This window comes from Prionailurus bengalensis, chromosome B2 (assembly GCF_016509475.1).
Source record: "Prionailurus bengalensis isolate Pbe53 chromosome B2, Fcat_Pben_1.1_paternal_pri, whole genome shotgun sequence".
In the NCBI taxonomy this organism is placed as follows: domain Eukaryota; kingdom Metazoa; phylum Chordata; class Mammalia; order Carnivora; family Felidae; genus Prionailurus; species Prionailurus bengalensis.
In genome coordinates, this window is record NC_057349.1 from 139,379,609 (window position 1) to 139,406,343 (window position 26,735).

Genomic DNA, 26,735 nt, shown 5'->3' on the forward strand with positions numbered 1-26,735 from the left:
TGCTGCCCCACCCCTACCCACCATAATCTCTCAAAGGGAGTCTGTGCCCTCTCCTTCCCTGTGTTCAAAATCACTGTCAGAAGATCCTTTATGTGGTAAATTCCTTAGTTATCTTGAGTTCAATGAGATTGAGGTCTAAGAACTGATATTTAAGTGCCCACTGTGCTAGTTTTGTGGGAAAGCCGTAATTTACAGATAAGCGTCATCATTGTGATGAGTTAATCCCAGGAGCAGTAATGTCAGTTCTGAAATGATGAAAGAAAGTTTGTCCACATTGGAATATAAGATTCCCTAAGAGTCAGTGCTTGACCTGGGCAGTTAACTGAGAGAATTATTATCATTACAAGTATTGTAGTTGTAGCTGCTCTGAGATGGTGTCATACCCTTGTTATGGTGGTTTAGAGTTCTCACTTCAGTGAAAGGGGACTCATTGGTCTGCTTAAATTCTGTTAACTATTTTAGGACCACAACTGATTACTGGAATGCAGCAGTTTTATGTGAGCTGTCCCTAAGAATGCCACTGAATGGTGGTCATTGTGGTAGGGTTATTACTTTGTTTTTGAAAAGATGGAAAAGACTAGCAATGCATAACTCTTTCCTCAGAAAATCATAACTTAATCGGAGAGGGCACTTTCATGATAAAGGAACTCTTTTTTTAATTAATTTTTAAAATTTATTTTAATGTTTATTTTTTTAAGAGACGGAGAGACAGAGTGTGAGTGGGGAAGGGGCAGAGAGCGAGAGGGAGACACAGAATCCAAAGCAGGCTCCAGGCTCTGAGCTGTCAGCACAGAGCCTGATGCAGGGCTCGAACCCACCAGCCGTGAGATCATGACCTGAGCTGAAGTCGGACGCTTAAAGGACTGAGCCACCCAGGCGCCCCCATGATCAAGGAACTCTTAAAGTAATACATGGAAAATATAAGAATCTGTTATGCACTGGCTATACTTAGACAAAGTAACTAGAGGAAATGAATTTTACTTGTGTGTTGGATTCTTTAAATTTTTAAGGACTTATTATACTTCAAGAAGTTAACATTAATACTTTAACATAATCAAATACCAGTTAGTGATCAGTTTTACCCCCTAGATTCTTTGTATAGCTTGTTGAATTACTATAGTTGTTTTTTCTATCATGATCCATTTCTCTTGCTGCTCAGAAAAGGCTGAGTGGGATAATAAAGAACCAGATATGTAGATTTGAGATGTGTCCAGTAAATTACCACAATTTAAATTTTGGATTTGCCTTGGTTCATAAATTCTGAAATGGTTCTAGTACCTTTTATCATCTTTAGGATGCCTGAATTCTTGGTGTGTTTTGTCCTTAGGATCCTTCAGTTAGTCAAGATTAGCAGATGTAGACTTTTCAGAGTCAGGTTAACACCTAGGACATTTTCCTCTTCTGTGTCTTGTCTTTCGCATCGGAAGTGAAGTCCCATCTCTGTTTTACTTCATTTCCAGTTTTGTTTCCATAGTGTTCATTTGTCCAACTATAGGACATTTTATAATCTTCCCACCAGTATCTAGTAGTAGACATGGGATGGTGAACAGTGGAAAAGGTAGAGGGAGTAATAAATAAAAACGTGTGAATTTTGTTTTTATTTGTGTATTTTTCTTTTGTCTGTGGTTCAGGAAAGGAATTTTATGTGAAGCAACCAGAAGACATTGCATTTTTGTTTCATTTTCACCTACCAGGGAATCTGTCTCCTATTTCCTTTCCTTTCCTTTCCTGTTTTAACTTTCTAGTGAGTACTTTGGTTAATTGTATCAATCAAGCCATCTTTTTTGTTTCCATGCTGGGAAACTCTCTTAAAGGTAGGCATACTTAGTGTTATAAAGGGAGGAACCCTTCACTAACGCCTCCCTGCTCCAGTGGTTTAGATTAGGGTTTTTCACCCTCAGTACTATTGATGTTTTGGGCTGGATAATTATTTGTTGTGAGGAGCTGTTCTGTGCGTTATATGAAGTTTGGCAGTGATCCTGGCCTCTACCCACAAGGTGCCACTATTGTGACAACCAGAAATGTCTACACATTATCAAATGCCCCTTGGGGAACAAAATAGACCTTGGTTGAGAATCACTGATTTAATTCCCATTACATGATCTTAAAAAACTGTACTTTCACTCTTAGTGATTACTATAAGTAATATAATAATAGTTTTTCCTACCAGATGATAAGTTTCATGAGGACAGTGACCATATATTTTCATTGCTTCATATCCTCAGTACATAGCACAGTACCTTAATACATAGTGTGTGTCAAATAAATACTTCTTGAATGAATGAATGAATGAATGAGTGGTATACTATGTACTGAATGACCTGGATTAAGGTAGTTAACATTTCTGGACATTTGGTTTTCTCCTATGTAAAGAAAATGATTGATTTGAGATATTTAGGTTTCCTGTTAGAAGATTCTTTGATTAAATATAAAATTAACGTGGGGGTAGAAATTTTTTAATTGAAACTCCGATGTGTTTGTAATGTTCAGTTTATTAAGGAGAGATCATTGGGAGGGGACTGTTCCATTTGAAGGTTCTAGTTAGATTAAACTTCATTTTTTGATTATGCTATTTCCAAACCTTTTTTTGCTTTACTGTTTTTCAGTTTAAAGCAATGTATGATAAAAGTTGTGGGTTTTTCCTTATATTATTTTAAAAATTTAGAAAACAAGGATAATGGAGATTGATAATAATGATTTTTGAGAACATGCTTGGGAGTGTTATAGTCTTAATTGTTCAAGATTAAATGTAAGCATTTTTTTGGCAAGATTGAAATAGCTCTATCATTTTATTTAGGCTAGCACTGAGTTTGTTATAGTAACTTTGGTTGACATTTAGGGGACATCTGTATTCCCCAGATTCCTAAATAGTCATATTTTATGATCACTTGCTTCTTTTTTTAGAAGTATAGTTGGCTTAGAATTAGTGATGATATTACTAGTCGCACATGGAATTTCAGATATCTCTTTCTAGGGCCAGTTTTGCTGTTATTGGACAACTTCTAACTCAAAATGGTATGAGAAAATGTAATCAACCTTGACCTTGAACACTGGCTGAGCTCCTGAACTCGAATGAGCTCATTTTATCTGGTTTTGTTTTCTCAACATCTTTCTCTACTCCTCTCTCTCAGGATTGTGCCTCTACTCCTGCTTGTACAGACTGCTTTTTCCAGCAGCATGGACACAAGAAGCATAGTAAGATGATTATAACGCACATAAGGCAGGCCCTTTGGAAAATACTAGGTTTAAATTGGAAGTGAAATGATGTCTTGATTATATGGGCCATACTTGGGAAGTGGAATAAATTTTGTCACTTCGAATATATTAGTAATCTTAAAGAGAACATCTAGGGAATAGTTGAATTTCTTCACAAAAAATAGGTTAAGTGGAAAAAAAAGTTATTGTGCTTAATAGTGAGCATAAATCATATATACTCTTGCTGCATTTACTTACATTCTGCTCCACATAACTTTACTGTAATGCAAAAGCAATATAACATTACCTATTTAATGTGAATAAATTGCAAACCTGTTAATTTGATGGTTGGAAATAAAATACATCTTATATTTTGAGGAAGTTCTTCAAACTATAAGATGATAGATCATTGACAGATATACTGCAGGGTTGGAGAAACAAAAAGACTACATCAAATTTTTGGTTTTCTAATTATGAAGGAGCAGATTTTGGTAGAGCTACTGATATGAGAAATAAATGCTGAAAAGAAATTTTTCTGTAGCCTGTAATTTCTTATGTAAGTTAATTCTGTCTCAAGTTTGATGATAAACGATGCATTTATGCTTTGGTTTTTAATTTTATGCATTTGGTCTTCTAATCTGGTTTTACAAGAATTTCTTACACACCATATTTTAAACTCAGGGAAGGATATGTAAATGCATTCTGTTGTCTACTATAGGTCAGGAAGTGTCTCGGTAACTTTGACCTTACCACATTTGGTCAGAATGGAGAATAGAGAATATTTGTTAACGTGTCTTAAACACAGTTATGGCTATGAAGTTAATGTGTGCCAAATTTGTTTTTAAAATAATTCCGCAACTTAATATAATTTATGTAGGTTGATTTGAAAGACCTAGGATTTTATTCTTTCATTTAGCCAATAAAGTGCTTACCCATGTACCAGGCACTTTTCTATCTGCTGGGACACAGTGGTAAACAAGACAAGCAGGAAGCATACCCTTTTTGGAGCTGATGTTCTTGTAATCCTTCCCCGCCTCGATCAGCTTTATGTGCCTGAGTGAGGTGGTGCAGAGCTGGTGAGGCTGAGCGGGCAGGCCCGACGCTGGGGCTCTGCGCTTTGGGGACCGGCTGGCCGCAGCCCTTCTCACTTCTGCTTGCTCCTCTCAGCATTTTGCCTTAAAGGGTCTAGAATGCTCATCTGTTACTCAAAATAGAGATGAGCAAGTAGACTTATTTCAACAAGAATATGGTCTTATGTTTCAATAGTGGGAAAACAAGATGAGCTACATTAAGTTTTATTTTATACCAAATTTTGTATCATGTATCTATAGAAATCAGTTTTTATTTTGAAATCGTAACTATTGCATAACAGCTGTAGGAATGTTTCCCTTTGTCACTGAAGTATTTGTCTCCACATGCAAATGATTAAAAACTTGTCTTAAGTGGTGACGAAACCTTTGTGAATTTGGAGAATAAGTTAATAAGTATTTTTATTTTTAAAGCAAACTTTTGCTTAAGTACATGAAAAAATCGGGTCCTCTTTCTTATAAACGCTTATTCTTTGAATTTGATTGGATTCCTTAGGGCTAATTTGAGTAGCTTGTCAGTGAAAGATGAAACACTTTGGATTGTGTATCTTATGTCTTGGTATATAGAATTTGGGAAATGATATAAAGATCTTTTTATACTGGGTCACAGTACCTAAAAGGTTTACTGGTACATCTGAAACTAATAGTGTTCTATGTCAGTTATATTTTACTTAAAAAAATAAGTGGACCAAATCCTAGTTCATGGCTTTTTAAAATTTAGTAAGATTTTTACACTGTAAAGTTTTCTGGTAAAAAAATAAATAGATTGGGGTGTTTGAATTTATTGAAATATTTGAAGTATATGGGTGAAAAGAATGTTGAGTAAGTGAAAATTTTTACAAACCAAAATATATAGCAGATACCTACTTTCTGCAACAGCTGTTTGCTGTGATGAAAGATGTGTGGCTTAGGTCTTTTTTAAATAGTTTTTGTTTACCATTGTTAAAAGTGAGCCACTTTACAGTATATAGTGTTGTGCTCTGACCCTCTTGACCCCAACCATCAAGTTTCAGTGGGAGTTTAGGATAAGCTTTTGAGAAAAGGATAGGTGCTACTGTCCTTTTACCAACTGGAAAACTGAGGCCACCATTGTGGTTTTACCAACAAAATGTGACTTTGTAAGTATTAGAGCTGAAACTGGAAGAGACAGACCCAGGTCTCAGCCTTTGCTTGAGAAATTTTCTTACCCTTGTAAAGAACTATCACTCAGTTTTTCACAATTCCTTTTTACTGTCACAATGTCCAAGTATAAATTAGCCTTTTCCTACTTTTGAACTTTATTTTGACAACTTCAGATTTACAGAAAAGTTACAAGAATGAAGGATTTTATGTACACTTCATCTTGATTTCTCTACCTAATTATGTTAATGAACCATTTTTGCTTTTTTGTTCACTCCCTCTTCACATGCACATGAAAACACACAAACTTTTTCTGGCATTTTGATAGGAAATGCAATTCATTTTACTTTTAAGTGGCTGTTTTCTACAAGCAGTGACATTCTTTTACATAGCCATAGTATAGGAATCAACATCAGGAAATTAACCTTGATATAATGCAGTTGTTTGCAGATCTTGATCAGATTTTATTAATTATATCAGTAATGTCCTTAATAACGGAAAGAGTAAATGCTACTCCACACCTTGAATTCATTCATCTTGTCTCTTCAGTATCCTTTACCCTGAAACAGTTGGTAATAACTCTTTGTCTTTTATGACCTTTGATTGTATTTAATGATAATAGGCCAGTTATTTTTAGAATTTTCTCAGTTTGAGTTTTCTTCTGTTGCTTAATGATTAGGTTAAGCTTACACATTTTTCGCATTCTGCAGAAATGATACTGTGTTCTCAGAAAGCACATGGTGTCTATTTATCCCATTAATAGGAATGTTAACTACCCCCCCCCCCCCCCAAGGTTTCTCTGTTGTGAAGATACTATTTATCCCTTTGTAACAAGTATCTTACGGGGAGGTATTTTGAAACTAAGCACATACCTTGTTGCTTATCAAACTTTAACCCATTTGTTTAAGCATCTGTTTAATTCTTGCCTTGAATCAGTACTAATGCCAAAAGGTGGTTTTCTAAGTCTATCATTTCTTTATTATTAGCATTCTGTAAGAGCTTTTCCTTCTTCCCACTTAATGTGTTTATGTATATGTATGCATATCAGTATGAACTCGTGGATTTTTTTTTTTTTTTAATCATTGGGGTTTTTTTGATGGAGAGTGTCTCAATTTTGACCAGTCAGAGCTATTTCAAGCTGTCTTTTGTGTCCTTTTGATGTGTGGTCGTTATGTTTTGAGAATTCTCTTTCTTACATAATAAGATATTTTCACCCCAGCCTTGGAATCAGCCATTCCTCCAAGGAATTCTAGTTTCTTCTCATGGATATTTATTAGTGGATTGATCTAGAAATTACATATATTTTATACATATATATATAATATATAACAATACTGCATATATGTATATGTGTATACATGTATACGTATGTACATAAACAAACATATATACACATGAATTTTTGGTTTTTAACTGTCTGCCTATCTAAAAAGCCATGGATTCACCCTGATAACCTCCAGTTCCAGTCAAACAACTGTAGGGTTCATTCTAGTTTTTCGCCTTTCCAATTCTGTAATTACTTTCTCTGACAGCAAGAAAACTAGTTTCTGTTACCCACAGCGTATTTACATATTTGATCAAACCTAAAACACTCAGAAAGTAGTTTCAGAATTGCTAAACCATATGTCTCTGAAAACAAACGTATTAATTAGCATTTAATATTTGTTTATAGTTCTCTCTCTTTTCTCTTTTTTTTTTTTTTTTTTTTTTTTTTACCTCAGGGTATATAGTCAAAATGCTATGTTTAAACATGGCTTGGTTAATTTTTTCCCCTTAATGTGGTTCTGCTATTCATTTGAAGTATAATTAGATTGGGTTTTTTTGTATTCCATTTTGGTTTTTTTTTCTTCCTTTGTCCATTTTTGATATTTTATTCCTTTAGTGTGGAAGACATTAAACATAAATTAACTTTATTCTTCCCTTTTTATTAGCTTGAGCATTCGTAACCATTTATGTTGTGGTTTAAAAATGTTTGTTAACATTTTTCAAATCAAAAAGCCAGAATTCAGAAGTTTAGATGTAGAGAAGGTTTTAGGTGAAAGATGTGTTTCTAATATTGTAGATTCATAGGTGAAAGAAGTGTGTATTCAAAAAACTTTCATTCTCTTGTGAATGGAATCTCCATCCACAAGGACCAGTAAACTCTTTCTCTAGAGGACCAAATAGTAAATATTTTTAGGTTTTGTTAGCCACTTAAGGTCTCTTTCACAGACTTTTTTTTTTTTTAACTTATTTTGAGAGAGAGTGAGTGTGGGGGAGGGGTAGAGAGAGAGGGAAAGGAAGAGAATCCCCAAGCAGGCTCCATGCTGTCAGTGCAAAGCCTGACGTGGGGGCTGAACTCATGAACCCATGAGACCATGACCTGAGTCGAAATCCAATCAGACGCTTAACTGACTGAGCCACCCAGGTGCCCGTCTTTTACATATTCTTTAGAACATTTTTTTTTAATATTTATTTATGAGAGAGAGAGAGAGAGAGAGAGAGAGAGGAGCAGGGGAGGGGCAGAGAGAGGAGACACAGAATCTGAAGCAGGTTCCTAGCTCTGACTGAGCTGTCAGCACAGAGCCTGATATGGGGCTCCAACCCATGAACTGTGAAATCATGATCCAAGCCGAAGTTGGATTTACTGACTGAGCCATCAGGTGCCCCTCTTTCACATATTCTTGTTGGTCTTTCACAATTCTTTTAAAATATGAAAATGTTCTTGGCTTGAGGGCCTACAAAAATAGGCCATAGGCCATAACCTTGCTGGCTTCTACTGGAAACTTTGAAACCTGAGCACTTGATTAATAGTATGCTACTTATAATAATTGTAATTGAGCAGGAAGATATATTCCTTGTGGCTTTATAATAGGCTTATTTGGACATCAGCAATAGGAACAAACAACTTAAAAAGCTGCCTTACTGAAAATAATTTATTAAAAATTTTTGAGCACTTACACCAAATGCAGATGCTATTCTAGGCTCTAGAGATTTAATAGTGTACAAAATAGACTCCACAACAAAACACAACCCTACCCCCCCGCCAAAAAAAAAAAACACCTGCCCTCGTCTAGTTTACATTCAGTTTTGTGTGTGGATGTTTTCACGGTTTTATAAAATTCATGTTTTTTGTTTTTTTCATTTAGTGACATTTATCTATTAAAAATTGTTTTCAGGGGTGCCTGGGGTGGCTCAGTCAGTTAAGTGTCTGACTCTTGGTTTCAGCTTAGGTCATGATCTCATGGTTGGTGAGTTTGAGTTCTCGGCTGCCAGCACAGAGCCTGTTGGATTTTCTCTCTCCCTCTCTCCCCGCCCCTCCCCTGCTCATGCTGTCTCTGTCTTTCTCCCCCAAAGTAAATAAACTTAAAAAGAAATACTTACAAAAATAAAAAAATCATTTTCATATTAATTGCACAGTGAGCATTTTCTTGAAAACTGGATTAAAAATGCAGCAAAAGGGGCACTTTGAAAAGCTTGGCTCATTGCTTCCCATCTACTAATACTACTTTTGTGTGTGTGTGAAGTGTGATTTTTTTATTTGAAAATGATTCTTAGTCCTGATGCTTTCAGGTTATAGCTATACTAACTCACTAGAAGATGACAAGCGAAGCCTCATTAATTGGGACAAAGAACCCAGACTTAATTTAGTGATAAATAATATGTGTGTTGTAGAATCTTAATTTAAAAAAAAAATTTTTTTTTAATGTTTATTTTTGAGAGAGAGGGAGAGAGAATGTGTGCGGGGGAGGGTCAGAGAGACGGGGGCGGGGGAGAAGCTGGCTTCAGGCCCTGAGCTGTCAGGGCAGAGCCCAACTTGGGGCTCGAACCCATGAACGTGAGATCATGACCTGAGCTGAAATCGGATGCTCAATCTACTGAGCCGCCCAGGCGCCCCTGTTATAGAATCTTTAAAAAATATGATTCAGATACATTAGTCTTTAAGGCTTTAACGAATGAATGATAATGGAATGATTCTTAAAATACTGTCCGGGGCGTGCAGGTGGCTCAGTTGGTTAAGTGTCCGACTTTGGCTCAGGTTATGTTCTCACAGCTGGTGGGTTCGAGCCCCGCATCAGGCTCTGTGCTGACAGCTCAGAGCCTGGAGGGAGCCTGCTTTGGATTCTGTATCTTCCTCTCTTTCTCTGCCCCTTCCCCACTCACACTCTGTCTCTCTGTCTCTTAAAAAAAATAAACATTAAAAAAAAATTGTTTTAAAATACTGTCTGAAGTTGCTAAATGTAGTTTTCTTGAAATAGGGAGAACATGTCCTGATAGTGTATTTATTTATCTAATAAAAGCTCCAGAGCTATGTGCAGGTTACCTATCTAGTCCCTGGCTAAATACTGAATGAAACTCATCACAGTGAGTTTTTACAATGTTGTAAGTTTGTTGTAAAAGGACTTTTACCTTTGAGTAGTTCTCTACAAGCATTTAATTAACCAGTAAGTGCCCTTTTTAAAAACTTTATTGAGGTATGAGTAACTGCTTTTGTAAGGATTATTAACACCTTGAATTTTTTACACCAAGAAAAATATTATGGTAATTACTCTTATTGAGCAAAATTTTCCAAATTCTTGTTTCTATTTCTGTCAGGAGAACTCAAAACCTTTTTTAAAGGCCTGTCTCTGCCTCTGTGGCAATTGTAAGAACAAGGGTTGTAACCAACTTAGCTGAAGGGTATTGACATTTTAAAGGAGTTGGCCAGAGATACCACATCATTCCTTGTACAGAATTTCCCAGTTTTTTAATTCATTGCATAATCAAAGGATTAAGATGCCTTAGGCCCCTTAGAGCTGTAATAATTAATGATTCGAGATAATTCTGTGAGCACTTCTTTATTTACAAGTCCTTCAAGATCGTTAGACCATTTTTTCATTCTATTTTACTTAGAATTTTCCAGTTGCTACAATGTAATTATAGCTGATGAAGGTTTTCATGTAATAGGAACTAGTGGTTGGAAAGAATGCTGCAAGAAGTAGTTGCTGGTTGTTTGAGCTTTATTTTTTATGCATATGTGCCGGCTATCAGGCGTTGTGTCCTGCAGAGTGGTTATCAGCCTTAACTTAGATACCTGTGTTCTGTTTCTCAATTCATATTCCAATAGGGGTGGGAACGGGAATGGATTACTACAAACAGTAGTAGGTAGTGTAATGAATATTATGTTACAGAAAATAGTGATACAGCATGTGTAAACTGTGTGTAAGCTCTTTATCGTGTATGTCATGGTGTATACAGAATGAGAGAGGAGATGTTATGTGATGCAAAGGATAAAAGATGATTTTCAAGAAAATAGAAGCTTTAGGTAGGGGATGGGGTTGGGTAGATGATGGAAAATGGGCCAGGGATGTTCTGAGGAAGGGCCTTTGTACACTGTATTTAAGACCTCATTTTTAATCAAAGAGGATTGGAGATTCTGAAGGGTTTTGAAATTGTGTTTCAGAAAAATGAGTAGTATCTTTGAAACAGGGCAGGACAATGGAGGGATGAGATTAGAAGGGAGGCTAAATTAGTATAGAGAAGATGAGGGGCTCAACTAGAGTGATAATAGGGAGAAGAAAAAGGGATGAATGCAAGAGAAATTTCATAATAATAAGGAGCTAGATATGAGGACAAGGGTGGTGCCAGGGCTTTAGCTAAGTGACAAAGTAAATAAAGGGATATGGTATCAATCACCAAGAGGGGCAGATCAGGAGGAGCTAAAAACTTGAGAAAGATAATTTGGTGGGTTGGGTTGAAGGGAGATCGTTTTTAATAACCTGGACTAAAAGAAAGATCTTTACTATGGAAGGACTGAAATACTACCCATATCTCAACCACCAGAAGTTACTTTTACTATTTTGCTGACTACAGTAGTAATTTTGAGAGTTTTCTAGGGAGATGATACAGAAAAGAGAAGCAGGCTTAAGGCAAAATCTTGTGGAAGCTTTATGTTCTTCAGTTTTTTAATGTATTTTTTTTAAGATAAGACTTCGATCCATTCTGTTATATTGTATTTGTGAATATGAGGACATTTAAAAGCAACTCTGTATGCATAGGAGATGCTTGATTTTAAACTCTGCTTATAATGCAATTGCTGTTCTTCTGTGCAATTAAAATATAAGTTGTATATGGAGAGATCTGTGAGTAAGATTGATTTAATTTTCTTTAAGGTTTTTATTAGAATTTCTTAACATTAAGCTTACTCATATCATTCAGCATTTTATTAGCTCCTGTTAGCCACATAATTCTTTACCTTATTTAACTATGTCTATAATAACCAATTGTGAATGTGAAATTGTAAAGGTAAAGACTATATCATTAGAAATAGAACCCGTTATTTATCTGAGAAATTTCAGCTAATATGGTTTGTGGGGATCTGTTTTGAAGAGGATTTAAAAATGAATTATTCTTTCTCATTTTTTTTTTTTTTTGGCCATTTCATTATTACTAGTACTTCTAAAATTAAAGGGTATAAAATTCATATCATTTTATTTCAATGTTTCACAAAAGACATAGGGAACTGAAATTAAAGAAAGTTGGATTGTTTGGATCTCAGGGAAAATTTAAACTAAAGAGTTACTTTTATATATGTGTATGTTTGTTTATATTTATGGATTTTGGTTTCTCCCATGGGGAATCATTTCTGTTTCCTTTGACTTTAGGGTAGTCAGAGACCATTACAGTCATGTGACACATTTGTAGCTATCGGCATAACTGAAGTGTGTGGTTCTATGATTGGGTTTCTTGTTTACTTCCGTGCTTAAACTTGATTTCCAGAAATTACAGATTTTAGACCTGAAAGATGTATATCACTTAACAAACAAACAAAGATGTGTATCACTTAACAAACTCATTTTATGGATGAATAATCAAGACCGAGAGACGATGAAACTTACTTAGTATCAAAGACACATAGTCAGCAACCAAATTAGAATTTCTGCTCTTGTGACTCATTTTAGCATTCTTATTTTTTCAGTGTGTATTTGTTTAGTGGGATTTTGGTATTACTTAATGTGTGTGTGTGTTGGATGTAGAGGAGGAGTGGAAATAGGGTATTCTTAGTTGATTATTATCATTTCATGCTGCCCCTGGGTCAGGATAAGGAATGAACTATTATGTTATACTGCTGCTCTCCTGCCCATAAGATAAGGTGCCATAGGAAAATATGCATACCTTGGCAAAGAAGTACCACACAGTAACACCCCTCTAGCCAGCAGTTTTCTAGCAATTCAACCCTCTCCAGAAAAGTGAAAAAGCCATTGGGTCAAAGCTCACATATCTTACACCTTCTTTGTGGGAAAGGAGTACTCTGTAAGCCTTTATCCTTAGCATCTTCCTAATGTTCACATTTTAATAGTGGTGGCTACTTTGTAACTACCTTTAGATTTTCTGGGACTGCTGTTTTTACAAGGCTCCTGGTTCAGTATTTTAAAGCAAGGCTGCAGGATCAATGTGGTTACTGTCACAGTAGGATGTGATTGTAGTTGACAAGGGAAGAGATAGTTGTTGTATCATTTATAAAATGGGGTTACACAAGATAACCTTTAGGATTTCTTTAATATTAACCCTGATGAACACGTTTTCTAGTTAATTTTTCTTGGCTTCAGTTTACTTATTTCAAAAATAAAGATAATGATGCCTTCCTCGACCACCTCTAAGAATTTGTTTAAATATTTAAAATATTGGCTTGTTTTAGAATGTTTAGAAAAGCTCATTTAAGTAAAATAGTAAAATCATTTTTTCAGTATTTGCGAAGTTAATACAAGTTCTAGGGACACCTGGTTAGCTCGCTCGGTTAAGCGTCCGACTCTTGTTTTTGGCTCAGGTCATGATCCCATGGTCGAGGGATTGAGCCCTGTGTTGGGCTCCATGCTGACTGCACAGAGCCTGCTTGGGATTCTCTCTCTGCCCCTCCCTAGCTTGCTCTCTCTCAAAAATAAACATTAAATAAATACAAGTTCTAATACTATGTTTTAAAAATTTTTTTTAAGTAATTATTTCAGACAGAGAGAGAGAGGGAGAGAGTGTGTGTGTGAGCAAGGGAGGGGCAGAGAGAAAGGGAGACACAGAATTGGAAGTAGGCTCCAGGCTCCACACTGTCAGTGCAGAGGCCCATGCAGGGCTCCATCTCACGAACTGTGAGATCATGACCTGAGCTGAAGTTGGATGCTTAACTGATTGAGCCACTGAGACGACCCCAAGAAAATCTATTTTAAAGTTATTAGGAGTATAATTTTGCACTAGAACGTATAAAGTATTTATTTTACACAGATACATATATACACACTTACAGTATTTGTGTATGTACATAGGTGCGTATAGAAAATTCTGGAAGGCAATCTACCAGTCTTTTAACAGTGGTCATTTCTTAAGAGAGCAGTAGGTGGATAGTGTGCAGTGAATGAGATCTTTCAATATTTGGAATTTTTCATTTGGAATTACCATGTTACATTTATAATATCCCTCAAACCCAAAATACTATGTTTCTTAGCTTTTGTGAGAAAGAGGGAGTTAGTCTATCTTAATACTATTTTTTTAATGTTTTATTTTATTTTTGAGAGAGACAGTGCAAGCAGGGGAGGGGCAGAGAGAGAGGGAGACACAAAATCTGAAGCAGGTTCCAGGCTCTGAGCTGTCAGCACAGAGCCCGACGCGGGGCCTGAACCCATGAACCGTGAGATCATGACGTGAGCTGAAGTTGGACACTCAATCAACTGAGCCGCCTGGGCACCCAATGATACTACTACTTTTCAATGCTAATTAATATAATGAGATCACATTTTGTATATATCAACTGCACATTTATTTTTAATATTTATTTATTTTGAGATAGAGCACGCACATGAGCAGAGGAGGGGCCGAGAGAGGGGGAGAGAGAGAATTCCAAGGAGGCTCTGTGATGTCAGTGCAGAGCCCGGTGAGGGGCTTGAATTCATGAACCATGAAATTGTGACCTGAACCAAAATCAAGAGTTGGATGCTTAACCAGCTGAGCCACCCAGGTGCCCCTGACTAAATCCTTTAGAGAGTGAGCTTCCTTGTTAAAGGTTGGAAGATTGTTAAACCTTATTTGACAATTGCTTAAAATTCATATTTAAATGAAATTTGTTTAGCTGTTATTTGGTCAGTAGATGCATAAGCTTCATAATCTGTTGTCTTTTGATCAAAGTCTTCTTGGTTATTAGTTAGGTCGATGCTATTCAAAGGCATGTCTCCACAAGCATTTACATTTTACTCAGTGACTCACTTGTGTATGTTTAGTTGGTGGCTAGCTGGTGGGCTTTTTTGTTTGGTTTTTGGAAACCGAGCATCTGGGTAGGCAGAAGAACTGGGTTTGGGACATGGTTCTGTAGCTTACTACCAATTTGAATTGAGTTAGGTTACTTACCCTAAATTTATCCAGCTATAAAATGAGAACAATATTAATGTGTCATTCTGAAGATAAAAGTGATACAGCATTTATGATAGTACTTAATAATTGACAAAGTATATGAAAAGTAATTATGACTGTCTTTCTTCTTTATCATGCTACTGCCTGTCCCTTGTTTTAATTCTGTATATTTGTTGTTCATGTTTCTGGAATCATTTCACCCGAAGGCCTGGTAGGCTCTTGTTCTTATTCTCTCTGATACTTAGTCTTTGGTATTTATTCTTTATTTCTTTAACTGTTATCTCTTCAGGAATGACTTGTATTTTTGCTTTTCTCTTCTGGGATTCAGTCTCATTTTTTTTAGGTATTTTGTATCCATGTGCACATGAAATTATATTGTTATCACTTGAATCCAAACTTGTATTCCTTCCACAAACTTCTTTTAGACTTTCTCTTTTTTTCTTCTCATTTTATATAAAAGAATATTTTAATTCTTGCCCTTAGGAACTGGAAAGACTATACATATTTGGAAATGAGCCTGTACCAAACACTGGCCAAAGAAAAATCTGCGACTCTATGCCTTATCTTTGTTCTGGTCACTCAGAGATACAGTGTTATCAGCTGTGATTGTTGTTGCTTTTTGCCTCACGTTATTTTTGTCTGTGTGTTCAACGTAGTCTACTTTCCCATTGGCATAGATACAGGACCCCCTTTTCACATTCTAATATGCCACATTTCTGAGGCCTGATGGGAATACTAATATTCTGTGTTATGTTGTCTTGTGACTGACATCACCCATCTGGTATGTTTCATTTTCCCCTGATTGCCACATCTTATTCATTGTTAGAGAAAATATTGTGACTGGGTTTTTCTTTTCCACCTGTCTCATGACAGGGTTCTGACCCTCTTGCCCAGGTAACTGCGTACGATTAAGAGATGTTTCAAGAACGAAGCTGCTAGCTATTTCAGATTCCTGTCTTACAAAGTGATGGAATAGCTCTGATGCAGGTTTTCAAAACATGGCTTTTATTTGCTTTTCCTACAGTCTAGTCTTCCGTCCTCCCCGGACGCTCTAGCCTGAACCTAGACTTCCTCTTTATGTCAGTAGTAAAATCATACTCCCAAATACCCAGACTTGAGAACTTGGAATTTTCCTAGGTGCCTCTTTCATTTATAGCTTCTCAGTCATAAAATCCAATGAGTTTTTTTTTTTTTTCAACGTTTATTTATTTTTGGGACAGGGAGAGACAGAGCATGAACGGGGGAGGGGCAGAGAGAGAGGGAGACACAGAATCGGAAACAGGCTCCAGGCTCTGAGCCATCAGCCCAGAGCCTGACGTGGGGCTCGAACTCACGGACCGCGAGATCGTGACCTAGCTGAAGTCGGACGCTTAACCGACTGCGCCACCCAGGCGCCCCCAATGAGTTATTTTTAAAAATGTGTTCTGCATCCTTCCTTTTTATTCTTAGTATTAAATAATAAAAATAAAATGTTGATACTTTAGTCCAGGTCCTCATTATGTCCCCCCCTTGGTTTGTTATAGTTAGTTTTTTTTTTTTTTTTTTTTTTTTTAAATTTTTTTTTTTTCAACGTTTATTTATTTTTGGGACAGAGAGAGACAGAGCATGAACGGGGGAGGGTCAGAGAGAGAGGGAGACACAGAATCGGAAACAGGCTCCAGGCTCTGAGCCATCAGCCCAGAGCCTGACGCGGGGCTCGAACTCACCGACCGCGAGATCGTGACCTGGCTGAAGTCGGACGCTTAACCGACTGCGCCACCCAGGCGCCCCTGTTATAGTTAGTTTTGAGTTGGCTTTTAATTTACTATTCTCTGTTCTGTCTAGTTCATACTGTAGAACTAAGTTTTTTTATATTATTAGATTAATTTTTACTGCATTAATCTTTTCAGACAACTGTTTTGCTTGAATTGCTTTATACTTTTAAAAACATTTCATATTACCTTTGCGTTCAACTGTGCAGACTTCTTAGCTATGGGTTTCAGGGTTTTTATAAGACTATATTTTAGAAATGAATAAGATATTTATAAGTAAATGTAGAAGTGTGCTTATCATATACGTCGTATATACACAACACTATGAAATGGGAACATTATAGTAATATATGAAGGTATGCATTATATATTCTTATCTATGTGTCTTATTGTTTTGGTACTCTTGATTCTCCAGTAGGAAAGCACAGCATTCTATTGATATTCTAATGCATTCCCATTAGGAAATAGCCCTCTTCTCCAATCCTTCTTGAAAATTGCTATTTGTAAAGAGAGATTTATTGATGAGTGTGTTATGAATGTAAATAGTGTGGAAGCAGAATCACAGCTGTTAACAGAAATGCTCTCTTTTTCCAGTCAGCGCATTTCACTTCCGTTTTCTTTACTAAACCTTTTCTCTGTTAGCAAATGCATGTACATTTCATTTGTTTGAATGTAGCATTTTTTATCCTGGCACTAAATTATGCCATGTGTTTTGTTTTCATGAGGCAAAATCTTCAGTTTCTCATGGGTCCCCCAAATTTTAAATACCACTTTAGTATATTATTACTCTGTTAAATGCAAATGAGAATTTGAGAGGAGACAAAGATCCTCAGCCACTAATAGTTAAGTAAATTGTTTTCCCATACATCAGTTTTTTTAATATACACACCTCAAATTAGTGTCTTCACAGAATTACCCGTGATTACATTTTAAAGACATTAGGGATAATTAGCTGACCATGGTGAATTTCAGAATGCTAAGAATCTGCTATGTCATAGTAATGGTATGTCACTGACCTCCCCTTCTATGTCAGTAGATTGTTAAATATTTGAGGTGAAGTTCTTCAAGGTTTTTGTTGTTGTGTTTTTGTTTTTTGTGTGTGTGTTTTTTGTTTGTTTCTTAAGGGCTTAATATTGTGCATATCTGCAGATCTAGTCAGTGACTGTTGGTTTAATTATATTTAAATCATTGTTTGGCTTTGACCTATTAATTGGTTGAATTTGGCTTGGTATTTCTCAGTTCTTTGTTTTTAGTTGATAACACCTTGATAATAAGACTTTATTGATCTGAGTAAGAATATTGAGTGGTGATGATTAACTCTGAAAGTCAATTTGAAAATTGTATAGAAGAATGATTATTATACAATATTGTAAATGATATTGGGGATTATTTCAGAGTGAAGCATTCTTCTGCTTTGAAATAATTTCTTATTTTCATGAATATTGGCATAGAATTATAAAAGGCTGCAAAGATTTTTTTTTTTTTAATGTTTATTTTTGAGAGAGAGAGCCAGCAAGCAGGGGAGGGGCAGGGAGAGAGGGAGACAGAGAATCTGAAGCAGGCTCCACACTGTCAGCGCAGAGCCTGACATGGGGCTTAAACTCAACAAACCATGAGATCATGACCTGAGCCAAAATCAAGAGTGGATGCTTAACAGACTTGAGCCACCCAGGTGCCCAAGGCTGGAAAGATTGAAGTTCAGGGGGGAAAAATAAATGTATATCTTTACCTGTGGTTTTCATATTCCACTTCTTTGAGCAAAATAGATCTGTTTCATTTGAGTGAATTTAAATATGAAGAAGCCTGATAAATTTTTGCTGATTTGTTGATTTGGTTACTTGATTACCGTTGGAACCCAGTAAGCTGCTTGATCAAAGTTGAATCTGCATATATGTGGATACCTGATATGTTCAAGGAACTATTTTAGACATTGTGGAGGATGTGAAATAAAGGATACTGATATTGGTTCCTGTTTATTGAAGGTTTACAATATGTAAGGTCAGTGCTTTCCAAAGTGGGTAGATGAATGGAAAGATGGATAGCCAGGTAGGTAGGTAGATAGAGACAGACAGACAGACTAAACAGAGAACAAATTATGACCAAATAAATTTACCCTTGTGATAAGATTGCTGTGAAGGTAATAAGCAGGGTGTATGTATAACAGTTGCAGGAGGATATATACATCACTAGTGGCACAGTGTGATTTAAGATATGAAAGTTAACTCCCTTTTCCCATTTTACTGATTACAACTAGGAAGAAGTCTGAGTTTTGTATCACTATGTCTTTTACATTTCTAGGTATTTGCTAACTGTCTTTAAAAAAATAAAACAGAGATTGCACTTTAGACTCAGCCTTTGGCAAGAATTATCCAGAGAGAATTTAATCATGTTTTACTTTCCTTATAATTAATTTTAGTATTACCTTCTACTTATGACTGTGAGCTAGCTAGAACAGTGTCTCAAAAAATTTTTACAACCCACAATAAGAAATATAATTTGTGGGGGCACCTGGGTGGCTCATTTGGTTGAGTGTCCAACTCGTGATGTCAGCTCAGGTCATGATCCCAGGGTCGTGGGATCAAGCCCAATGTCAGGCTCCACACTGAGCATGGAGCCTGCTTAAGATATTCTCCCTCTGCTCCTCTCTCCTGCTCGTGTGCACTCTCTCTCTCTCTTGCTGTCAAATTAAAAAAAAAGAAGAAATTTAATATGTGTCATGAGCCAGTGGTCACAATGTAAATATAACAGGACACAAGTTTCACCCAAGATTAGTCAGTGTGTACTTCATTATTTTCTATTTTATTCTGTTTTATTTTAATTGGGCTAGAATTACCATGAAAAAGTTTTCATCTAGTTGATTAAATTATGGTTTGAAAAAAAGTAAAAGAAAAAAATGCATGAAATAGAAAAAGGAATGTGTGGTAGGACTTTTGTTTAATTGTAAGAAAATTATGTGTGCCTAATAAATTATATTCAGTTGTTATAACACATGTTTCTGAATGTTTTTCTTATCTTTACATTTAATTCTTACATTTATAAAACTAGTTATTACAGATATTTTATATTTGTCATGTAATATATTAGGTGTTTCCATATTTCTATGTTAATAATGTATGTATGTTAACTTAATGTCTCTTAGAATACCTTACTAAATTTTTATTCTTGAACATTTTTTAACTGTTATATAAAATGTTGATGTGGGGGCGCCTGGGTGGCTCAGTTGGTTAAGTGTCTGACTTTGGCTCAGGTCATGATCTCGCGGTTTGTGAGTTCGACCCCACATAAGGCTGTCTGCTGTCAGCACAGAGCCCTCTTTGGATCCTCTGCCCTCCCCCGCCCCCCCTCTTCCCCTGCCCCACTTTTGTGCACGCTTGCTCTCTCAAAAAAAATACACATTTAAAAAAATGTAAAAATTCCATGATTCTGACTTTTTGCTTCTTAAAATATATGAAGTCACTCATAAAGGTTTTGTAGCTCTTGTATTTAGCACCATACTACCTTTTCCTTCCAGACATTAGTTTTCAGTTCTAAAATTTTCAAATTTTCAGTTGGTTCTTTTTTGTAGTTTTTCTTTCCTTGATGAAAACTTCTGTTTTTGCATTTATTTCAAGAATTTGCTCCTTTGCCTTATTGGAGATGATTATAATTTCTTTAAAGTTTGATAATTCCAACATCAGCATCTTCCTGTGGTTGGCATCTGTTGATTATCCTTTCACTTGAGCGTTTTCCTGGTGTGTGTGTGCGTGTGCGTGTGTGTGTGTGTGTGTGTGCGCGCGTGTGTGTGTGTGTTTGTATGTCCAGGAAGTTTGGCTTGTATACTGGGCATTTTCAGTATTATATTGTAGGACTTTATTAAAATCATCTTAAGAGTGTTGATTTGTTGGTTAGGTTCAGGATGCAATTTCTGTCTTCCCTTTTTTGTAGTGGTTTTAACGTCAGTTCCATCTTACAAGCATTTTGCGTTTTGCTGTTTAGGTGTACTCAAAGCATGTGCCACTTAGGAGTTAGTGGTTTATACAGATTTTTGTTCTCAGAGCCTTTGCTGGGTTTGTTTTGGGCCTGTTTCACGCAAACACAATTCCAGAATGAGCCCAAGACTTTTAAGTTCCTGCACAGAATTAGAGGATCCTCCTCAGATCTCTGTGCAATTCCCATACTCTCTCTAGATCCCAGGGCATCCTTTTCTCTGTTCTCTGGCCAAAAAACCAGGTTTCTCTCCATGTTGAGCCTTCAGAGATGAAGTGGTGAGAGAAAAAAATGGGGATTCCTCACCATACTTTTTGGATAATAAAGGCCCCTTTTCCTAGTTCCTCTATCTGGAAGTTGCTGTTCTTTGGGGGGTTTTAGGTGCTGGCAACAGTTGCTTCTCTCCAACCCATCGCAGGGCCCAGGGGGAAATGGGAGGGGGGAAGAAAAGAAGATTGCTCCTGATGCTCAGCTCAGCAGCATGGAAGAGGCCTTTTACCTAGTGTTCTGGCTGGACACGAGGGGTTTCTTCTAGTGTTTCTGCCTTTAGCATTGGCTGCAGTGATTCTGCCTACTCTCGGGGATCGAAGCCTGTAGATAATACAATTATTTACAACATAAAGCAATATGAAATTTACCTCAGTCCCTTCCCCTGCCATCACTGGTTATTCTACTCCAGTTTCTGGTCAGCTTCCTGTTGTTTTTACTTCTCAGTCCTCAGGTAGCCTCAGGTTGCCTTTGTGTGTTTAGTCTGGCATTTTTAGTTGTACTGAGTGGGGGAGAGAGGCTGTATTGGCTTGCTACATCTTGGCTCACTGCAACTCTGGTATACCACTTTAAGAGGTTTTTGTCGTTGTTTTGAGAGAGAGAGAGAGAGAGAGAGAGAGAATAAGCCCACATTGTGCATGGAGCCTGACTCCGGGCTCAATATCACAAATGTGAGATCATGACCTGAACTAAAATCAAGAATCACTCAGGCACCCCAAGAGTATTGTTTTATCCACTTTATCCCAAGAATTTGGAAAGGATATGTAAATTTTTGTATTGAATTAAGGGACTACGCAAATAAATTTTTGTTGTCTAAATTTAGTTTTTTAAGTAGTAGTTTTTGGGGGAGAGTTGATTATAGTTTTTCTTTGTTACTAACGCAGTTTTATTTATTAAAAAAATTTTTTTAGTGTATTTATTTATTTTTCAGAGAGAGAGCGCATGAGCAGGGGAGGGGCAGAGTGAGAGGGAGCCACAGAATCTGAAGCAGGCTTCAGGCCCTGAGCTGTCAGCACAGAGCCCGATGCGGGGTTTGAACTCACGAGCTCTGAGATCATGACCTGGGCCGAAGTCAGATGCTTAACTGACTGCCCCCCCAGGCGCCCCACTAACACAGTTTTAAACTGTAAGTTAGATTCTAAAATAAATGGCTTCCTTTTTATAAGAGTGTTCAAAACTATAATATTAATCTTAGACCCCTGCCATGGTTGAGAAATAGAATGTTCTCCTTGGTAATATACAAGGTTAATTATTTATGTGAAAATACTTTAGCCCATAGGAAAGCATAATTAGTTACAAAGCATGTAAACATTTATGTTTGTCATGATAATTATGTTAGCACTTATACATATCAAATTCTGGCTTTTTAAAAAATACTTATTTTTGATAGAGTGCATATGAGAAAGGGGCAGAGAAAGGGTGACAGAGGATCTTGAGCAGGCTCTGCACTGACAGGCTAACAGTAGCGAGCTGCTGAGTTGGACTCTCAACTGACTAAGCCACCCACCGCCTCACCAAAAGCGTAGTGTGTAGGTTCGATCTTACTAGACAGATGTTTGCATACTTCACATTTATAATTTTAAGAAAATAGGCATCATTTTTCCCGATAATATTTTATACTTCTATATTTTCTGTTTTTTATTTTAGAAGAGAGCATACGTGAGCTGGGGAGAGGGGCAGATGGGGCGAGAGAAGGGAGAGAGAGAGGACAGCGAGAGAAAGAGGGAATCTTAAGTAGGCTCCATGCTCAGTGCAGAGAGTGATTCAGGACTTGATCCCAGGACCCTACGATCATGACCTGAGCCAAAATCAAAAGTCAGATGCTCAACCTACTGAGTCGCCCAAGTGCCCCACTTTTTTTTTTTTCAAAGGGGTTCTGGATTTGAGATCCTGACAAAGGCATAGGTTTGCATACCCTTCACTAAATAATAATTACTTTCGTTGTATACTTAATTATACTTTGCAAACTGTTTGTTAGAATATTACCTGTCTCCAGAAGCATGCTGTCTGTTCTATGAGGACAGAAATGTTGTCAGTCTCTTCTCTTGGATCCATAGTGCCTGGCACTAATGAGTATTTTTGGATTGAGTAACGAATTGTTGGATTATAGAGAATTTGCATTTTCTGTCATCTTTGGGCTTTTAAAAATATTTTCCAATTTTTCTGTACTAAAATATAATCACAGAAAAGGTTTTAAAGCCTAAAAGTCTTTAAGGTTATATTTTAAAGGAAAAGATTATTTCTTAATTTTGCTCATTGATTTTTAGATTTATAACATTTTAGATTTTATGTGCTGTGATGTTTCAATTACATATGGTTTATTTATTTCAAAGATGCACTTGAAACATTGGAAATTTTTAAAAAGTTTTTAAAAATACTTATTTTTGACAGAGAGAAAGCAAGTGAGGGAGGAACAGAGAGAGAGAGAGGGAGACACAGAATCCGAAGCAGGCTCCAGGTTTGGAGCTATCAGCACAGAGCCCAACTCGAGGCTTGAACTCACAAACCGTGAGATCATGACCTAAGCTGAAGTCGGATGCTTAACCGATGGAGCCATCCAGTCACCTCAAAACATTGGAAATTTTTATACGGGCACATTATTAGTTTAAAATCAGGAGCTGCGCCTTTGTTAAAAGCTTGATCTGGGGCTCCTGGCAGAACATCTGTAACATATCTTTTGCTCTAAAAAGTTCTGATTGTTCAAGAATATTTCTACTTCAATGGAAATAACCCAAGCTTATGTATAGTTTTCATTCAAACATTTGTTACAAAGAAATTTACTTTAAAAAATCTGAGGTACGGGCAGCTGGGTGGCTCAGTTGGTCAGGCTGGGTGGCTCAGAATTTGCGGTCCTTGAGTTCGAGCCCCGCGTCGGCCTCTGTGCTGACAGCTCAGAACCTGGAGCCTGCTTCAGATTCTGTGTCCCCCTCTCTGTCTGCCACTCCCCTGCTTGTGCTGTTTCTCTCTCTCTCTCAAAAATGAATAAATGTAAAAAAATAAAAAAAATAAAAATCTGAGTATAAAGTCACTGTTGGTCGCATTATTCTTTTAGAACATGCTTTTAATGTTGCGTTTTCTTAGTGTTGAATCTGCTACTGTTAATTCTGTTGTTACTTTCTGGTCACATTCTGCTATGTCAAGTGCAACTGATTTTATGTTACTTCAGTACATGCTTATTGTATCTAATATTTCATTGTATCTAATATTTATCTCAAATCAAAAAATAATTTGGAAGATCCTGCTATATAGGAGAGGAGAACTTGTATATTTGGGAGTGACAAATTTTGGATATAGTTGAAGTAAACCTTGTAGTAAAGTATTCGTTCTCAGGTATTACAGTTGGAGAATAATCTCTTTAAAGTGACTATCAGTGAAACAAGTCTCTTACTTACTTTTTTATTCCTATATGCAAAACACTGAATTTCTATTTTTTTTATGTTTCAAGTTATTTAGGAAATTTTTTTTCATTTTAATTTTGACTTTGAATTATAAAAATAACTTTCACAAAAATATTTTGCGAAAGTTAAAAAAATCTATACAGTCAAGATATAATGAAGAAAAATCATTTACAGCTTTTTTAACTGTGTAAGTTTTCTGTTGCTGTGTAACACATTGCCACAAATTTAGCTTGTGGCTTAAAGGACCACAGATTTATTTTACAAATTCCATGGGTCATGGCCCAAGCACTAGTTTGCTGCCTTTGCTGATGGGCTCACCAGGCAGAAATCAAGGTGTCATCTAGGCTGGATGCTCTCATTCAAGACATGGGTTTCTCTTCCAACTTCATTTAGGTTGCTGACTGAATACAGTTCCTTGCTGTTATAGGGTTGAGGTCTGGTTAGTTCGCTAGCTATGGGCTGGGGGGTTGCTCTCAGGTCCTAGTAGTCATGTGGCCCCCTCACACGGCCATGTGAGAGAGCTAGATCTTTGGTGTCTCTTCTAATGACACTAGTCCTGTTGAGTCAGTCTTATGATCTCTTGTAACTTTACACTCTTACAATCTCATGTTGCTTTACCACCGTGTAGGCTCTATTTTCAAATACAGTCACATTAGTGGTTGGGGATTCAACATAAGAATTTTGAGGGGAGAGATACTGTGGAGGGCCAATGTGGCAAGTATAGTTAAAACAAGATTGCACTAAAATATGATTATTATATTTTTCAAAGTAACATAGGCATGTAATTTTTTTAAGGACAAAAGAAATTTTATTTGAAGCTCATCCTTCTCACCTTACGCTGGATCCTCCAAAGAGAAAAATGTTTTAGTTCTTAATACTTTAGTTCCTTTGCTGATTACGTTCATGTATCTAAGCAGTATTTTTGTAATACTGTTTCTTGAATAGTCGATTTTAGATGTTATTGACTTTTTGCAAGAATAGATGAGGTATTAGTTCAATTGTGTTGCTCTTGCTGTCTTTAATACCTCAATTTTGCGTGGTGGGACTCTGGAATTAGGCAGGACAAATTATTTTCCTCTGGGTGTATCTTCTGTGTGTACTGTGGCTTGTGGTTTCCTCTTTATGTCCTCAGTTACTAATCCCCTTAATATTTCCAGTTTTTGTAAATTTGTGACATCTTGTTTGCTGATTATACTCCCCTTCCTATTCTGTTTTCATTGTGAGGTTTTGTTTGTTTGTTGGTTTGTTTTACCTGTTTAAAATTGTATTCCTTTATTGTCCTCCTAATAGGAGGAAGAGGAGAAAAATGTCTGTAGTCAGCTTGCTGTCTTGAATTTAAAGTATCAGGATTGTGTTTGTTCCACAATTTCTGATTTTCTGATTTTGGAGATTTGAGGGATTCTAACTAGTACTATCAAGGCAGTAAAGGACCATTGTTGGGAAAGATGGATTGGATTGATCACTGTTTTAGTTATTTTAGGTTTACATAGTGGGTTAATTCCGTTGATCATGGAGCCACACCCTTGAAGGTTTAACAATTAACCTGTAAATGAGCAAGATTTTACCTAAATTTGATTGTTCTCCTGGGTGGTCAGTTAAATTCTTTTTTGGGCTCTTCCAAGGTAATGATAGAATTCATGTAATACCTATGCTCACATTGGGAAAGGCACTGAAGTTTGTGAAGTGAGTTCCCTTAAAATAACAGCATGAAGTACAACATTTTGTTAAGTTTTGGGTGATGAGTCACACTCAGCGTGTGGAAGAGGGTGGATCAAGGAGGACATGAATATGCTTTCCAGAGACATGAGATTGCAGTGTTTATCTAAAAGAAAAAAAAAGTGCACAGTTCTAGGATTGAGAAACATTGCCCAAGTTCAGAGTTGGCCTGCTTTTGTAGGTAACTTCTCTTGGAACATACCCTGCCCATTCATGTGTGAATTGGTCCTCGGTTGGTTGCTTTCTTGCAACAGGGGTAGAGCTGAGTAGTGTGATAAGAGACCATGTAGTCTTAGAGTGTAAAATACTTAACCGTGGTGACTATTCCTTGGCCTAATCAGTAGTTGACAGCTAGCAACTTTAAAGATCTTTATTCTAAATAAAGCAGCCAGCAGCAACTCACATATCTCAGTGTAGGTAAAAAATTTCCCAAAACTTGATTAAAGTCATTAGAAACTGATTTGATTAGTTGTTGTTTTCATATCTAAAAAATACATTTGATGTGCCTACAAGTTCCTGAAGGGAGTGAAACATAAGGAAGGAATTAATTAGACTGAAACCCAGGCTATTGTTTAATGTCTTTGTGTAAATAAGTCTTTAGTAGCCAAAGGAAAGGACAGGTCAAGACTGGGACTTCATTTCAGTCAGAGGTCAGACAGATACGGAGAGTTTGTATAAATAAAGGATTGTCACATGAGATTAAATAACATTAGAACATAGCATTTGAGGGGAAGAAGCTTGGTTTTCAGACACAGCAGGTATCAGTAGCCCTAGAAAAGTTAAAATAGTCTTAACAAAGGGAATAATTTGATGGAACAAACTAACAGGAATCAGTAGCCACTTTAGACTTTAGAAAACACTATAGCAGGGAGCCAGCCAGACCC

At 36.6% G+C, this 26,735-nt stretch overlaps 1 protein-coding gene and 1 pseudogene across 9 annotated transcripts in view; one reads left to right on the plus strand and one right to left on the minus strand.

Annotated features, from left to right (window-relative positions):
- The window catches only part of SCAF8 (SR-related CTD associated factor 8), a 219,501-nt gene that overhangs the window by 3,911 nt on the left and 188,855 nt on the right, over positions 1-26,735 (plus strand). The window contains exon 2 of one of the 9 annotated variants that reach the window (XM_043592653.1): positions 3,132-3,195. The exons of the other annotated variants lie outside the window; for them this stretch is intronic. Coding sequence (XP_043448588.1) covers positions 3,178-3,195 — 18 coding nt within the window. The 5' untranslated portion in view covers positions 3,132-3,177. The remainder of the gene's footprint in view (positions 1-3,131; positions 3,196-26,735) is intronic. 9 annotated transcript variants of the gene reach the window in all.
- Positions 15,202-15,753, minus strand: LOC122490127 (annotated as a pseudogene).